At 45.4% G+C, this 17714-nt stretch overlaps 1 protein-coding gene across 6 annotated transcripts in view; it reads right to left on the bottom strand.

The window, feature by feature from the left end:
- RFX3 (regulatory factor X3) overlaps positions 1-17714 on the bottom strand; it is a 1045627-nt gene that overhangs the window by 171872 nt on the left and 856041 nt on the right. For all 6 annotated transcript variants that reach the window (XM_069625736.1, XM_069625732.1, XM_069625731.1 and 3 more), the window contains 2 exons: positions 14703-14818; positions 595-749 (listed from right to left, as the gene is read on the bottom strand). In XM_069625736.1, the coding sequence (XP_069481837.1) occupies positions 595-749; positions 14703-14818 (271 nt within the window). The remainder of the gene's footprint in view (positions 1-594; positions 750-14702; positions 14819-17714) is intronic.

Below are 17714 nucleotides of genomic sequence, written 5' to 3'. Positions count from 1 at the left end.
AAAAGCTGTCACTCATTCCTAAAAGATTCACACCATGGCAAATGACAACACATCAGGCAGTATCGGGCAAGTTCCCTTGAAAAATCAGTAGCCCACGAGTGCTCAGAAGCAGGGCATATAAATGAAGAACTTTATTTGCCAATTACATTTGCTGCTCTCCACACACCATGCAATTAGTTATGGCTCCATCTGGTGGCAGCAGGGTGCCGATTATGTATTTGTTAACGATTCATTCATGTGTTGAACAAACGATCACACTGATAAATACTCGTGCACACATTTGACTTGCACAGTTTTTCAACCAGTTTCGTGATCACCCCAGATGGAGAATAAGAATAAAGTGAGAAGTTAAAATTGAATTGCATTCGTTCTTACGATTTGATCAAGGAGAAATGTGCTCACGAGTTATGGGTATACAACTGCAACATTTAAACATGATGATTGCTCTTAAGTTTAGAAACGTCGACAGTAGTTTGCGTTGCTACATAAACGGAAGTTTCAATGAGACATACCCATGGCATTGGAACTCTCAACAGGGAGTATGACATTTAGAAATCCTAATACAATATGATAAAACAAAACATAAAAACATACTAGGAATAGGTCTCAGGACATCAGGTATGAGAATCTCCACCAAAGCCTGGTACATCACGTGGTCACAATTGCACATCCACTTCAAAATAGACTCGTGTTTGCAGAGAGTAATAAGCTTCGCTGTCGGCAGTCGACTTTCGATTTCACTCAGGTTGCTGTATTAAAAAGGTTAAACGACATTTTAATTTGCATTTATAAATAAAGTTGGAACTGTTACTTTTAAATTAACTGACAGAGTACAGGCTCAGTTTTCATACAGGCTACACCTAACGACTATACTATTACAGGCTACCAACTTGCATGCAACTGCACAGATATGGCTGTGGTTCACCCAGATGCATGCGTTGTGCAAACGGCATGGATGTGTCCATGCATATCATCCATTTCCTTCATACGGGCACCCTCAGAGACAGGTGGCTGCAAACAGCAACCTCAGTTCTGAGCTGAATACCTAGACCGAGGGAAAACAAAGCACCAGAAGGAGCGCCAAAGATTCGGGGAAGGTTCCAGGAACACAGCAAACAGGCAGTACACACATTACAGTCCATTGGCCCTTGAGATATGTTATCTCGCTGGAAATCGACTACAAGGCAGCATACCTTTCGGTAGAGGATTATAGTAATAGTCCAATGCAGATTCATGTCAAGGGCGCTGCAGTGAACAGATTGATCGAACTAGGTTTTTGCCCACCTGGCAACCGGGTAAACGTTTCGGCAGAATGAATGTGGTCCATGACAGCTTACCGTTTCACCGTAGTGGACATTTCACTGCATTTTTCAGTGGCATGTTAATGGGGGGAGAGAGGGGACAGCCCCTCATACCACATTCTACCATCCCTGTTCCGTTCCCACCACTATACACCCTACATACCCTATTTTACTACCCATACAAATGCTGCAGAAAATGCAGTAAAATGTCCATCCCCAGATGTGAAACGGCTGTGGTGAGTTGGGGGGAATACTGAATGAAAGGCTGAGAGCGCCAAGCAGTAGCGCCACCGGTGGCATTTTAAGTATAGATTTTAAAGAATATCCCGACTAACGTCTCAGTTTGTGTCGAATAGACTGATTCCTTTCTGGAAATTAGTTCAATGGAGCATTCAGAATGCAAGATATCGATTAGTGGACAACTATAGCATGCTAGTCTTGCTCCCGAGGAGGGTCCATAATAGGTGACTTACTGATGGGTCCGGCGAACAGGCTTATGGCATTAAAGGTATACAGTTCGGTTTGACGATCCACTTACCTTCCAACCATGTTGCACCACCAATGAGCTGGTTAGGGGATATGCTTTCAGATTGTGCACAGCTATCCATGTCAGTCACAGCACATAGCTTACTGTACTTTGAGAACACATTGGTCACCCCTCCTGCCCCTCCACCTCCCCGACCACCAACAGTACTCCAAGACATGAATCAAGAACCTCATAATATGGAGTGAGGCTGGTGCAGACTGCACCCAGATGTTGTCTAGGTATAGTTTTAGGCAGACTATTGAAGGTATGTGGAGGCAGTACATACATTGTTCATGGCAAACAAAAAATAATACCCTAGTGTTTGGTTGCAATACATTCAGTGGGCGTGGACACACGCACAAACACATATATGTGTGTATATATAGTAAAATAAAACTCTTTACAAAAGAGCTAAAAAGAACAAAATACATTAAAGTACACACACTTAGTACATACCACTACAAATGCAACCATAAAACTATAACTATAAACACCCACTCTGCACCACTACAAATGGTACATACCACTACAAATTCAACCAGAACACTACAAATATAAACACTCAGTCCATACCACTAAATATGTAACCTTAACACTTTATCAATCTATGTTATTGATGCAACCTAATACTTAAACTGTGTGTTAAGGTTGGACTGTAGTGGTATGTTCTAAGTGTTTGTACCGTTGATATTTCCACTGTACGTCGACTCTAGTTTTTTGTTGGAGTGATCGTAACTGTTTTGTAAAGAGGTTTTTAATTTACTACTTAATTTCTGTTTATTTTGGGCATAAGACCATGTGGGGTAACAGTGCTACATGATATGCGTGTGCATGTTAATTTTGTACACAAACAGATTTTGTATACGAGATATACATGTATTGTGAGCATAGAGTATGGCTGTGTTGTATGTATATGGTGTACAAGTGTGTTATGGTGCAAGGTAACAGTGTGTGGCACAGCAGTATGGGGAGTAAAACCATGTGACTTAAATTCGTCACTTAATATACGTGCACATGTTCATGCTGCACATTTACAGGCACATGACCATTTGTATATGAGATATACATGTATTGAGCACCAGTGAAAAGTTAGTTATGAGCAAGTGTGCCGTGTGTGGTGCAAGGTACATATGCGGTGTGTGTCTATCATGTGTGGATGGCGTATAACTAGTGTAAGAGTGTTTTACATAAAATTATATTAAATGCATATGTTATATAGGCCTGCTAAATCTATGGCAATTCACAAAGAACTGAAACGTATATTATTTTTAGTACGTGTATGCACTAAAAATCTCCAGGTCATATCATATACACATGAAAGTATGGCGTGACCTTTATGTTACTTAAAACAAGCTAGTCAGTGTCTCTTTTGGTGTATCAGACCTTTCACAGATCATACATGTATGGTTCGTACACATTGGTGTAAAGTGGCCATGCGTGACTGCGTGCATGGTGTGTGTGAGTTAATATATATGATATATACGCTGGAGGAGGGAGCAAGGGACCCAGAGGGCAGACCGTGGCGCATTAGAGGGTGAAATCAGCGCAGAATGCCCAGCTCAAGAGAATCCAGGAAATTTAACACTCCCCCCAGCTGGTTCTACCTGACTTCGGAGATTCTGCGCCTCTGCATGGGTCCATAGGTATATGTTGCAAGTTCCTGAGTATTATAGAGGGGGCACATAGGAAGAGAGAAAGGAACCTGTTGGAGGATAAATTACGGAAGGAGGTAGGTGCTTGGGAAAGGTGGATAGAGTGTACAGAAGAGGGAGCGGGGGATTGGTTTGAGGTTTGGGCCCCGAGTGTCAGGCACCGTATCCCAAATTCGGATAGATTCCAGACCTGGTTTGAGTCAGGGCTGTCTCAAGTTGGTCAGTTGTGGAAGGATGGTCAGTTTATTTTGTTGGTGGATATGGAGGGGGCACTGGCAATAGGGAAATTGACTGTGTTCTCATATTTGAAATTGAAAGGGCACTCACGGCTGAGCCCTACAGGTAAATGGTACAGAGGAAGCTCACACCCCTGGAGAAGGTTCTGGACTAGAGTACAGAAATGAAGGGCCTGATATCTTCCCTGTATAGGGCTTTGGTGGAGGCGATTAGGGGAAGCACGTAAAAGCTCAGGAATAGGTGGCAAGCAGACCTGGGCCTTGAATTGGACGACACAATGTGGCATAGAATGTGTTGGAGGGCTTACAGGGTCTCAATAGCATGCCAGTGTAAGCTTCATGTGATCAAACTGCTTCACATATGGCAGTACGATCCGGTTCACCGGTATAAGATGTTCCCGGAGGTGAGCCCTCTGTGTTGGCATGAATGTATTGATATGATATGATATGATATGATATGGCATTTGTAACGCGCCTATACACAAGTGTTTCTGGCACATGTGGTGGGGATGCGAGAGGGTTCAGATTTACTGGGATGAGGTGCTGGGGTGGATCAAAGAATTTGAAGGGGTTTCCAGAGTGAAGATGCCGTTGTTGATTCTGTTCAGTCTGGAAGGTACTGAGGGGGATTATACCAGTTTACCGCTTAATGTAGGCGGGGAGGGCATGGCTTCCATATAAGAAGGAATGGATAAATGTGATTAAGAACATATATGTGATGGAACGGATCACAGTAGCGATTCATGCGAGAGGCCTAAACCTTGAAATGAAATTGGCAGGTATTTGAACTAGGTATATGATATGATATGGCATTTGTAACGCGCCTATACACAAGTGTTTCAAGGCGCGACGAGGCGGCGGGGGGAACACGGGGAGACAGACAACGATCCTACTAGGCCAGGTGTCATTCAGACCGCGCAAGTGAAAGGGTAGAGGGGACTGGGAAAGTGCAGGGGGAAGGTGAGAGGGGGAAAGTGCTGTACATGGTTAGTAGAATACAAGATAAATAATAGGGCCAGCTGGTGGCAGGTGCAAGGAAAGTGCAGTAAAGGTTAGTAGAATACAAGATAAATAATAGGGCCAGCTGGTGGCAAGTGCAAGGTAAGTGCCGGGAGAAGGGGCTGTGGGATACAAAGACAGTCCCGTGGTGCAGGTAGGCAGTGCAAGGGAAGAGTGGCTGGGCCAAGGACCGAGATCAGTGAGTGGTCCAGTAGCAGATTTGGTGCAGGTTCAGTGGTTTTAGCAGGGGAGAGAGGGAGAGAAAGCGGAGGCAAAGAGGAAGGTTTTGAGGGGCTTCCGGAACCAGAGACGGTTCACCTCAACTTTCAGGGAGGCAGGAAGGCTGTTCCAGAGGGAGGCCCCTGCTGCGGAGAGAGATCTACCCCCAGCTCGTTGCTTGGAGAAGCGGCTGACCCTGAGGTAGTTGGAGGTGGATGAGCGAAGAGCTCGAGAAGGAAGATATTTAGGAAGAGAGAGTTGAAGGTATTTTGGCCCAAGGCCCCAGAAGGCCTTGTGGACAATACAGAGGGTTTTGAACTTAATCCTCGCAGCCACTGGGAGCCAGTGCAGTGATTCCAGTCCTGGAGAGATACGGTCCTTGGGCTTGAGGCCAAGGACAAGTATCGCAGTCCTGTTCTGGATGAGTTGCAAAGGGCGAAGAGTAGAGGCAGGAAGATTTAGGAAAGGAAGGATCCCTCTGAGGAGGTATAGCTGGTAGTGTGACTTCTTAGAGACGTCAGATATGTGTGGAGAGAAAGAGTGTGGAGTCGAAGATGACCCCAAGGTTTTTTGCCTTGCAGGTAGGCGTAGGAAGAGGGCCAAGGGAGGCCGGCCAGAGAGCTGCAGGGAAGGAGGGAGTGGGTGTGCCGATAAGTAGAATCTCAGTCTTACTGGCATTAAGGCAAAGGTCGTTGGCGGCACACCATTCCTGGATAGCAGAGAGACAGTCAGAGATGAGGGAAGGGGAATAGGAGGCCGAGGGTAACCTGAATATGAGCTGGGTATCATCCGCGTAGCACTGAAAGTAGGGACAGAGAGCGGCAATGCGGTGAGCAAGAAGTGACAGATATTGGTTGAACAGCCAGGGGGAGAGGTTAGAACCCTGGGGGACACCACAGGTAGAGAAATAGATGTCAGAGAGGAAGGAACCCAGTTGGACCTGGGAGGGTCGATTGGAGCGGATGGAGGTCAGCCACGCCATAGCCTGACCAGTGATACCCAGGTTATCACGGAGACGGTTTGAGCAGGATGGTGTGGTTGACAGTGTCAAAGGCAGAAGAGAGGTCGAGCAAAATGAGAACACAAGGGGGGTTAGAGTCAAGGTTAGAGAGCAGGTCCTCACGGATGTTCAGGAGAGCAGTTTCCGTGCTTCTGGCAGCTCTGAAGCCAGACTGGTGGTCATGAAGACTACCAACAGATTCAGCATGCAGATTAAGTTGGGAGATGGCCAGTTTCTCAAGGCGCTTGCCCAGGAAGGGAGTGTTAGAGATTGGGCGATAGTTAGCTGGGCAGTAGGGGTCGGAGGAGGGTTTCTTAAGAAGGGGGTGCACAAGGGAGTGCTTGAGGGGGGAAGGGAAGACTCCTGAGGCGAAGGAGTGATTGCAGAAGTCAGCCAGGGCAGGGGCCAGGGAGTCGATGTGGTCCTTGATAGTTTTGGAGGAACAGATGTGGACCTGTTTTGACGAGACATTCATAGATCGGACTTGTCTCGAAATCTCGTCAGCAGAAAAGAGGGGAAAGGCAGAGAAGGAGGAAGGAGGGGTGGCTGCAGAAGGGTCAGAGGGAGAGCAGGGAGAGTGAGGACAGGATGTCCTGAGTTTTTGAAATGAAGTGAGAGGCCAGTGCCGTGCAGAGGGCCTGAGAGGGGACAGGAGAGGTGGAGACTGCAGCAGGGTTGGCCAGCTCCTTGCAGATTTTAATGAGTTCAGCCGAATTGTTAGATGCCGCAGAGATGCGAGCTTAGATAAGGGCTCTCTTCTTAGTGAGAACGGAGAGCCGGTATTGCCTTTGGAGCAGGCGACAGGCCAGTTTGTCAGAGGATGAACACGAAGCACGCCATTTCCTCTCTGCCACCCTGCACTTGCGTTTAAGGGTGACGAGATCCGAGTCATACCAGGAGTTACATTTGGCTTTGGGCTTCAGGCGGATCCTCATGACAGGGGCAAGGATATCAAGGGTATCAGATATAGCAGAGTGGAGAGTGGAGAGGGCTGTATCAGGGTGGGAGTCAGCCGAAGGGGCAGGAGGGGGTGAAAAGGTGGTAGTGAAAGCCTCAACTGACACGCGCTTCATGGGTCGGATGACCGCGAAGGTGGGTGGCAGTGATGAGGGTGGCTTTGCCTCTGGGGAAGGGAAGGTGAGGTGGGAGGACAGGAGAAAGTGATCACTCCAGGAGAGAAGAGTGGAGAGAGGGACAGAGAGGGGAAGGTCAGAAGAGATCAGAGCATCGAGAGTGTGCCCTGCAGAATGGGTCGGCCCAGATGGGAGAATAGAACGTGAGAGAGAGTCGCAGAGGATGCGAAAGAGTCCAGAGGGAGGACAGGAGGCATCCAGATGGATATTGAAGTCTCCAAGAAAGAGGAGTAGAGTGGTTGAGGACAGGAGTGAGGAGGAGAGGTCAGCCCACTCAGAGAGGAAGGCGGAAATTTGACCAGGTGGCGGATAGATAGTAGCCACGGTAAGGGAATGGCTAGGAGAGAGAGAGAGTCGGCAGACAAGGCATTCAAAGGAGGAGTAGGTCTGCGTAGGAGTGACAGTGGCAGGAATCCACTCAGGGAAATAAGGGCCACACCCCCCCGAACGGTTGGGCCTGGGCAGGGAGAGGATCTTGTAGCCGTCAGGTAGGAGTGTGTCAAAGCTGGTGACAGAGCTGGCAGTGAACCATGTCTCAGTGAGACCGAGGATGTCAAGGTCCAGTTCCTCAAGAAGGTGACAGATATCAGAGGAATGTTTGACGGCAGAGCGAGAGTTGAGAGTGGCAATGTGGAGAAGGTTGCCATCGTTGAAGGACTTCCGGGGACGGGTACACATCAGAGGTACGCCCTGTGGAGGTGAAGAAGGAGCCAGAGAGAGGGCAGGGTGAGAGGGAGGAGGCAAGGTAGCCGAGGACAGGGAAGAGGGGACAGCAGGAGAGTAAAGGAAGTTGATGAGGCGCGGGAAGCGTCTATCAAAGAGGTGGAGGTTGGCCTGAGGGACTTGGACCAAGACGGTCCCATTAGCGTAGACATTAATGATGGCCTTAGAGGAGCAGAAGGGGGCCAAGAGGACATCCCAATGGAGAAGAGGAGAAGGGAGAGAGTACAGAGACCATATGAAGGGTCCATTGGTCAGGGGAAGGCACGAAAAAGAGGATGTCAGTAAGAGTTTCCTTGGAGGAGGCACTGGTGTAGTTGTCAGCGATAGGGAGGCCTGGGTTGGAGACCAGGATATCCTTTTTAAACTTTTTCCTACCAGATTTAGTGACCATGTATTTGAAAATAGGAGATTTGGGGTTGTATCAGAGGACTCAGGGATGTGCGGAGACAGAGATGCTGGGAACTGTATTTCATGTTGTGCAAGGTGGGAGGACGGTCTACTGTTTAAAGGTGTGAGAAAATCAATGGTCTTTGAGGGGAGGACGAGACGAACATGAACACTTTTGAATTAACCCGGGACAAGTGGTAGTGTTAGCATATATTGTAGGGTTCGTGGGGGGGGGGTACACACATGGGTGATGTTATGGGGGCCATCGTTAAGCGGCAGTTTTGTATTTGCTTATGTCTTTTACTTGGCTGTATGGTATTTGTTAATATTTTAAAATGCCAATAAACTTGACTTTTTTCAAACAAAAAGTTTTTTAAAAAGATGCAGGCTTCTTCAATTCTATATTCAAAAAAGTATGGGAGCCCCTCTACTGAGAACGAACACATCGAAATAACCTGTTATCTGGGTAGGTTCCCACTTGGGAGGGTCTAAAACAATGTATTCTACATCAATTCTACTCAGCCAGGCTCTTGACCTGGTCATAGGACAGGCACTATGCTGGTCACACTGCAGACAAACTCCAAATAAAATTAATAGTGCCATGATCAGGTTGGCTCATCAACCACCTTCCACAGCATCGACCTTGCGCTGCTGCTCAATCAACTTGCAGATAAGCATCTGCTATGAAATGGACCCTTACGCTTACTGTCCCAAAGATACCCTGCCACTTTGGAGTATCACCCTAGTTAACATCCCCCATAGAATACAGAAGGGATCGGCTATTTCATAAGTGCTGTTTATTGTTTACATTAGGCCATATGAGACATTATATGGCATCATAATGTTTTGTGTCATCAGTGTGTGGAATAAACAAGAGAGATTTGCATTAAGTTCTAGTGCCCCTGTGGCTGCCTCCTTCCCACTAATTGAAGTCAATATATGGATTACAAAACTTATTGAAAATAAAAACGGATAGAATGCAATTAACAGCTGTCTCAATAAAGCAAACTTATCAGCACATTAATAATGTAACTAGGTTAGTTACATTAATCAAATTACAGTGCTCAATACTTGGATTATATGCGTCAGCAAATTAGGATACTACCCCCTCTGAATGTTTTTCCAGGTTGTGGCCACCCATGCTTGTCTCAGGTTATCACGCTGCGATCCGACTAAATAATATAAAAATTTGCTTTCAAATTAAGACAAAAGATAACTAAGGCTCAATTCGAAAAAAATCGTTATTTGGGCCAGACACAACTACTATTCACGAACAACCTTAAGCAACTAAATATAAACATACATTTGTTTTGGAAACATGCAAGCCGTACGTTAGGCTATTTGGTTTTCCTCCTGAAGAACTGTCAGCAAAATTAATGACAGAGAAACATGTGTCGAGGAATCTTTTTTGAGGAGTCTAGTTATGAAAATTGAGGAACCTAATTTTGAAAATTAAAAACTTTATCAAATCGAGTCAAAGTTTGAGAATTTTTTTCTTTATAAAACATGAAAAAATACAATTTACCTACTACTCTAAACCAAGTGACAACAAGGGTTGGGCGCAGTCTAACGGCATTCCAGTTTGTTATTGAATCTTATTCTTAAAGTTTTCTGATCCGCCTCAGAAATAGGAGCCTACGTGCAGCCCTTCTCTAAGTAGCTATACAAATGAATATCTTCATAAACATTAAACAAACATTAAGGTTCGCCGTTTAGTTGTGCTCAGGCTGACTTTCTTTTTGGTACCATTGTCTCACGAAGACCAATGATCATTAAACAACGCATTTATCTAGACACAATTATATTACATGAAAAGCGCACATATTGTTTAAACCATGAATAACATTGAGCTTGTGGAAAGCGAGGCATGCCCCTTGCAACAGGCATATCACTCCCACTCTCTGCAACATTCAGTGAATTGTTCCTCATTACTTGCATGCCTGCCTCAGTCAGTCTTCGGGTAAATGACCGATTTATCAACAATTCCCCCTTCTTAAATTTAGTGGCTTTAACTCAAAACTCCCTCCCACCAGAAATAAACTGCACCTTATGCGCCGTTTACAACCTCACTACCCAAGGTCAGTGAGAAAGGAGAAAACTCCACTGGGATCAGACCCTAGTTTCATGGGCTTTAGGAATTCTCCCATCCACATGCTGGGAAGTAGTGAAACACGTGGGAATGGTTGCAGTGGAAGAAAGGGGAAATTATATAAAGGAAATTATATAAAGCAAAGGTTTGGCTCTGCACACAGACCATCACCTCACAATGGAGAGAAGCATCAACTAGTCAACAATGTTAGGTGTATATGCAGGAATGAGTGGGCTGCTTCGAGAGGTTGTTCTTTCAACTTTTACTTTTTACTAGACACATATTGACCATTAGAATTGGCTAAAAGCAAAGCTCACAGCAGTCCAAATGGATGAATGCATGTTGGGCAATAGCTATTGGTGTTAAGCAGCTGATATCCATCCAGGGTAATGATACAAACATATCCTCATTATTAGCGGCCATAATAAAAACCAGATGCACACAGTAAAAAAGACTGATGTAGAGAAGGGTATACTGACTAGGGAACTATCACTACGAAGGTTTCCTAGGTGAAAGGGGCTCATAGACAAAAAAGGATCTATGTCACTTCATTGATGCTGTTAATCCTATCAAAGAGAATCCCGACTAATCGTACCGCAATGCCATTTACATCTGTCATTTCTGACAAAGTTTTGTTTTTGTATGGGGCTGTGTTTGTGTAGTGATATCAGAATTCCATTTGTTAGGACTTTTCCAGTGTGTTGGCACTGTTCAGATGGCACTTGCCCTGCCCACCACTACCCCTGTGCTTGTTGCCCATTCCTCTCTGAACGGGGGAGTGGCACCCCCAAGAACCACCCTTCCGCCTCTAGCTCTACCTGCAACCACCCTCCTTAGTCCCCCTATTTTGTCATGCCATTCTTCAGAGGCCCTGTCTGTTCACTCTTAACCAACCTTTGGTACTCCCCCAGCCAACGCGTTGCAGGTAACGCCTCCAGGCATGTGCGAGCGGGCCGTTGCTCATGGCCTCACTAGTGTAGCTCCACCCAGTTAGCAGTGCACGCTTCCCAATGATTTGGAAAAGTGCAAAGTCAGTAAAGTATGTTTTCAGGGAAGTTTGTGACTGCGCAGTGTTGGTGTTTTCAGAACTTTTTAACAAGATTGGGATTCTGCCATTTGGCGAATAGTCTGAATCCTGAAAGACGTGCATACAAGGTCTGCTGTTTTAAGCAGTTACTACTCAATGGCGGGAGGAAGTTCATTGAAAATGCAAATAAATGGTAAACATTGGGGGGTGAGGGAACAAAATTCTAATTTACCCAACTCCTTCATTGCAAAGATCTTTTTTGTCCTTCCCCTGTATGTGAGGATTATATCGAAACACCTCACAGCTCATGATGTATTATTATGTCATAAGATCTAAACACCCTTTAAGCAGGTTATAATACATGGCAGCCCACAATGTCTGCATAGAAGCCTAGAAATAATGTTCTTAGTATAGGCTAGTTGTGACATCACAACTGACCTGTAATAGAAAATGACATCACAACCGCTCTGTAATCAGTTATTACGCTTCAATTGTGGCAACACAATGCTTCCTGCTTGAGCCAACAGAGAGCATTTCAGCTGACACTGCAGCACTTAATTAAAGCCCTGAAAACCTTTTCAAATTCCTTGCTTGCAGAGTAGTTTTCTGTGACACCTTGCAGCAGTAATTGACGAGGAACTGTTTATGGTAGAATATTTAATGTGTGCACTGCTGGAGTTTAACTCATGTGAGCATGAATCTGCATGTTCTTACTTATGTTAAAGCACAACATAAACAATTTGTTCTATACATATTAATTATGAAACTGCTTGATCAACTTTTTCTGCACATTAGGAGCTGCATATTTGCTTTTTGAAATCCAATCAGATTCTATATTGATTACAGGGAGCATAAATCGACGATCTCTTACATCATAGTATGCAAGAGACAAGATATGAAAGGCAACGAGTGTGTGGCAAAGCATTATAACGAATAAAATAACCCCTACAATACATACAAAGGATATTACAAGCCACCTTGCAGTTCAGGTCTGCCTTTGGCCTCGATCCTATATTTGCTCACAAAACTCCTCGTTGGCTTGCAGTATTTCCTTATACTGTACGGTAGGTGGTACATTATTCCATATATAATACCTCAAAGAGGGAAATAAAAGCTTTAAGAAGACAATCCGGCAGGCCTAATGCCAAGTAGTTCCCAAAACATGTGAGCTGGTCAAAAACATATGGATGACCAAGTGTGACAGTTATAAGGCGCCAGTGGGTCCGTGGTGGTTGTAAAGGCGATGGTGGAATTCTCTGGACAATGGGTTTTGCTTACCTGCTAGAGTAGTGGTGGCTAACAGGTGCAGTACCTACTAAAGTGAGTGCCATTAGACATACTGATACTATTTAAGCAATAGAACCCGAGCGTTGGGGGCATTACCGACCCAGGTAATGCCCTGGGGCCCATAGGTAAGGACCGCAAAAATTGCATGACCGGGGGACTAAAAGCTTTTTTTGTTGTCCCGAAACGCTGCAGCATTTCGGGCGCTGCAGCGTTTCGGGAGAAAAAAAAAAGAAAATGGCCGCCGCCATGGAAAGGGAAAACGGAGTCTGTTTTCCCTTTCCTTGGCGGCCATCGGGAGCGGGAGCGGACGAGCTGGGAACACGTGTTCCCAGCACGTCCGCTCCCGAAAAAGGATCAAAAAGAAGGTAAGTGGGGTTGGGAGGGCGGGAGTGGGCCGGGCGGAAGAGGAAAAAAAAAATATTAAAAAAAAAAATAAAGTACCTGTGTCCCCGGCGGGCGAGGAGGGAAGCCCCCAGCTAGGTGGAGGCGCAGAGCGGGGATGGCCCGCTCTGAACACTCACAGCTGGAGGCTTCCATCGTCCTCCGCCGGGGACGCAGGACCAAGAAGGTAAGTTGGGGTGGGGGGGGGCGGGTGGGAGGGTGGGAAGGAAGGAAGGGAATTAAAACATTTTTTTTTAAAAACGTACCCGAGTCCCCGGCGGGGGGGGGGGAGGCAGCCTCTCAGCCGTGGGGAGGCACGGAGTGGGGATGGCCCTTCTTCGAGCCTCCTCATTGGCTGAGGGGTTGCCACGCCCCCCGCTGGGGACAAAGGCCGTGGAATCCCGACAGAGGGATTCCCGGCCGGGTAGGGACCTGGCGAGAGCCAATCAGAATGCTTGTTGCATTCAGATTGTCTCTCGCCGGGTTACTAATTATACATATATGATGTGGAGGCCCACTTTCAGAAGTGTGAGATTCAAATAGTGAGAGCCATTTGTGGACAGTATCTGGACAGGTACATATTAACATGTTATGTATACATGCATGATTGGCTGCATAAGAGTGTATGCTATGTAAAGAGAAGGATGCATGTTAATGATATCATTTAGTCAAGGACTAGGAGCACCTAATTTCCCATAAACTATCATGGGTTTTTGGCAAAGGGAAGAGGACCTAGGCATGACACAGGCATGACACAAACTCCTACAACATAAGCATGTCCTATTTGAGTGTCAGACGAGCATGCCAACTGCTCTGAATAAATGTCCCCTCTTTCTCTGTGATACCTCATTGCCAGAAAAAGCCCCACAACTTTGTACTTAAATGCATACATTATAGAAGACAAATGTTACATACCCAGTAATTGCCTTTCTGTGGCTTGCATTTGCTTAGAATCACATGGTATGCATAGTCAGTCATCTAGTGGTTTGCTCTGAGTATTATATATTCTCAGCCTCAATAAACCACATATTGTTCGTCATCAAGACACATGCGTAAAGTTAAGCACAGAGGAAAAGGAAAATACACACGAGGGTCGTCCTCCTCCTCAAAGCAATGACTCGCAGATACAAGTCCCATCCCATGCATCTGCAGTAGGAGGACACATACACATTTCACCCATGCATGGGAGGGCATAATAAGCAAGTTAATATTACACATCAGAACAGTGGGTGTTAGACACAGACACCTAGGTGGTACTGCATAGAGTTACTGCAGTCCCCATGCAGTCTTCCAAAAAAGGACAGAAAAAAGGCAAAGGAACACAGAACTATTAAAGGAGGAAATCCAGGACTTTCTCATAAGGAACGTCATCAAACCTGTTCTCCAGGTAAAGAAAGGCACATACTCACCATTTTCAGTTTCCAAAAAAGGAGAAGCCCAAAATACCAGTATTCGATCCGGAAACCAGCAAACAAGTATGTAAAACCACCTAATTTCCCATAAGCTATCAGGGGTTTTTGGCAAAGGGAAGAGGACCTAGGCATGACACAGGACGTACCAGGTTCCCTAAGAAGGCTGTTACGAACTTTGGGCAGACACTCAACCAGCCCTACCGCCTGCCTGGCAACATCATCATTGTCCCCAAGCCTGGTGCAACACACATGCGTGGTTGCCACTAGGAAGAAACATGCAGTAAATCAATGCTGAGATAATTAGAAAACATGATGCACGTTTTTTCTGACCTGGACTCCGTTATGGCGGTGCCATCCGCTGGAGAGGAGGGAGAATAGCGCCAAAACGTTTGCCATAGTTTCTCTATCAGGCTAAACTGAAGATTCACTACGACATCCAATATTGCCTGGAAATAAACATGCAGACAGAGAAACAAGTTATATGTAGAACGCTTATTTTCTGAGCACCGTAGAGGAAGAAAGTATCCAAGCATTGCTCCGATTTTTAACATTTGCTAAAGTGCAAAATGCATCCATACGCCTCATGTGCAACGGAAGGGTGAACGGAATGTACAGCCCCTTGGAAACTCTTACAATGTGCCTTTGACCAACCTGCAGCAGAAAGGGACATACCAATTACAACGTAAAATAGCGAGCATTAAATGCCATTGTGAGCAAATATTATTCCTTGTAGAATGGAAGGAGACTCAACATCATTTTTTTATTCTGCAAAGCACAGATGCAATGGCGTGGAGACAAAGCTTGAGGTGAACATAAACTCCTACAACATAAGCATGTCCTATTTGAGTGTCAGACGAGCATGCCAACTGCTCTGAATAAATGTCCCCTCTTTCTCTGTGATACCTCATTGCCAGAAAAAGCCCCACAACTTTGTACTTAAATGCATACATTATAGAAGACAAATGTTACATACCCAGTAATTGTCTTTCTGTGGCTTGCATTTGCTTAGAATCACATGGTATGCATAGTCAGTCATCTAGTGGTTTGCTCTGAGTATTATTATATTCTCAGCCTCAATAAACCACATATTGTTCGTCATCAAGACACATGCGTAAAGTTGAGCAGAGAGGAAAAGGAAAATACACACGAGGGTCGTCCTCCTCCTCAAAGCAATGACTCGCAGATACAAGTCCCATCCCATGCATCTGCAGTAGGAGGACACATACACATTTCACCCACGCATGGGAGGGCATAATAAGCACAGAAGGTCCCTGCACTATTAGAAGTGCATCTCTTCCATGTGCACGGTGCGTTCCGAGGGTGAAGAATGAAGAGCGGACCAGTCCAGGCTGCGTGGTGGGGCAGCACGAACCGGGTGACCTAGCTGTGCCTCGACGGCTTGCCCCATCGTGGGGCCCCATGTGGTGGACAGAGGCCCCCTAGAAGACCATAGACTGGGTGTGAAACAGCCTGAAGTTTCATCAGGGGCCAGCGCCCCCCCTCTCTACCACCAGAGACAGCATCTGAAGGTACTGAAGAGGGGTGGCTGACTGCAGTAGTCACCCCATGTAATGTAATGTGTTTTATATAGTATTTTCTTTGTGTATATGCACACCTATATTTGAGTGCATGTGTATAGTAATATAAAACGTATGTTTAAACTTTACTCCAATTCCCAATATGTGTTACTTCAATGGCCTATTCGAGTCTTCATGAAAACTTCTGCTTACTTCTTTCTTGAATTGTGTTCTTTTGTGATGGCGGCTCCTCACTTGGGAGAACACTATGGAGGTTTACACATACGTCCTTCTGTTGTCGTTGGGCTACCCAAAGAGGAGGCTTTTCAAAGGATGAAGTCTTTCTTTCAATCGTTATGTATCAGTGATTGTCAGGGTGTTTCTCCATGTGGTAAGTCTGAGGAGGAATCGTTTGCCCTAATGTGGCCATCACGGTGTTCTGTCTCAATGGAACACACAATTATAAATTGTACAGATATAACAGTGGAAACGCACAATTTAGTGAGGAGACCAATGAGATTTCCAAAAGGCCGATAACGTGATACAGGGATGTACACATTTTCTTTACCAAATAGTATTAGGAAAGATCCTCATAGGAGGTTTGGGAAACAATCGTTACATATTGTTAAACATCACCTGGCTTTGTGGCTTTACAAAGGTAATGGCACAGTGGTGCATTCCAACAACTAAATAAATACTTGGATATTGTTGTTCCTGAAAGATTTACTGCAGTTTTGCAAAACTTGGATTGGGAGCCAGTGTGGAATGGAAAGTTGAAAAACTGGTTGTGCGATAGGTGACAAAGAATGCTGTTAATTGGAGGCCATATTTGCTGAGAAGAGGCTGGTAAAATCACGCCCATGTCCATCAGCCTTGGCTCTGCCACACTGTGGGTCGCTCGTAACATCGCAGATCTATCGGGACAACTGGCAAGGCAATCGAATCCGTTGGCCAATCCCTGAATCTCAGTTTTGTGGCATCAGAAATCTGGTATTCGTGAGATAGGAGGCAGGATTGGTTGTTGCATGTTACTACGGTGAACTGTTGCTTGATTAGTTTAACTCCTGCTGCACGAGCCAGCTGTGCACTTGTTATTGGGAGGGAGAAACATGCTTTCACAGTGAGCCTAATGAAGATTGAGACCTCCATGGAAATGCTTTGTTTACAGCCTGACAGGTCATGAGTGATGTGTTTTGGAGATTGCAGTCCCAAGGATGGGAACATATTATTTCCCCCACAGTATTTGAATCTCATGATTTTTAGTCAACCATAAGATTTGACTAAACACTGAAGTTTGTCAGTGATGATTAACCTACATTCAACACTACTGTATTCTGCCCATTTTATTTAGAATTCAGAGGCATGAGCACATCTTGCAAACATAAAACACATTGATTTGGAAATTAAGGACGAAGCAGCAAGACGGCCAGCATTATGACATCCACAATCCCCTACTCCTCTCAATGTTACACCCATCTTTTACTATGCCCAGGTGGACAGCACACAAATTAAGGGCCCACATTGCAAGTTAATATTCCTCAGCCTTTCATCCTTCCAAGGGCGATACATTGAGCACCGTTTAATGGGGTAGTAATTCCACCTGTTATTGCAGTGCTTAGAAGCAAGAACAATGAATGCGAGGGAAACGCTTTGTCTGAATGCAAATGATTACTAATATCGCTAAGGTTCACTCATTTGCAGTTTCTTAGTATGGGAAACTATTATGAAAGGGACCTATTGGTTTTCTCTCATTCTGTTAAGGATTTCTTGAAAGGTGTGGAACAATGGAAGGCAGGGCACTGGCAGGAAGAAAGTAGGAGGACTA

The sequence above is a fragment of the Ambystoma mexicanum genome, chromosome 6p (genome assembly GCF_040938575.1).
Source record: "Ambystoma mexicanum isolate Mex_15411 chromosome 6p, UKY_AmexF1_1, whole genome shotgun sequence".
Classification (NCBI taxonomy): domain Eukaryota; kingdom Metazoa; phylum Chordata; class Amphibia; order Caudata; family Ambystomatidae; genus Ambystoma; species Ambystoma mexicanum.
Note: the sequence above shows the minus strand (reverse complement) of the source record. Positions and strands in the feature narration are given on the sequence as shown.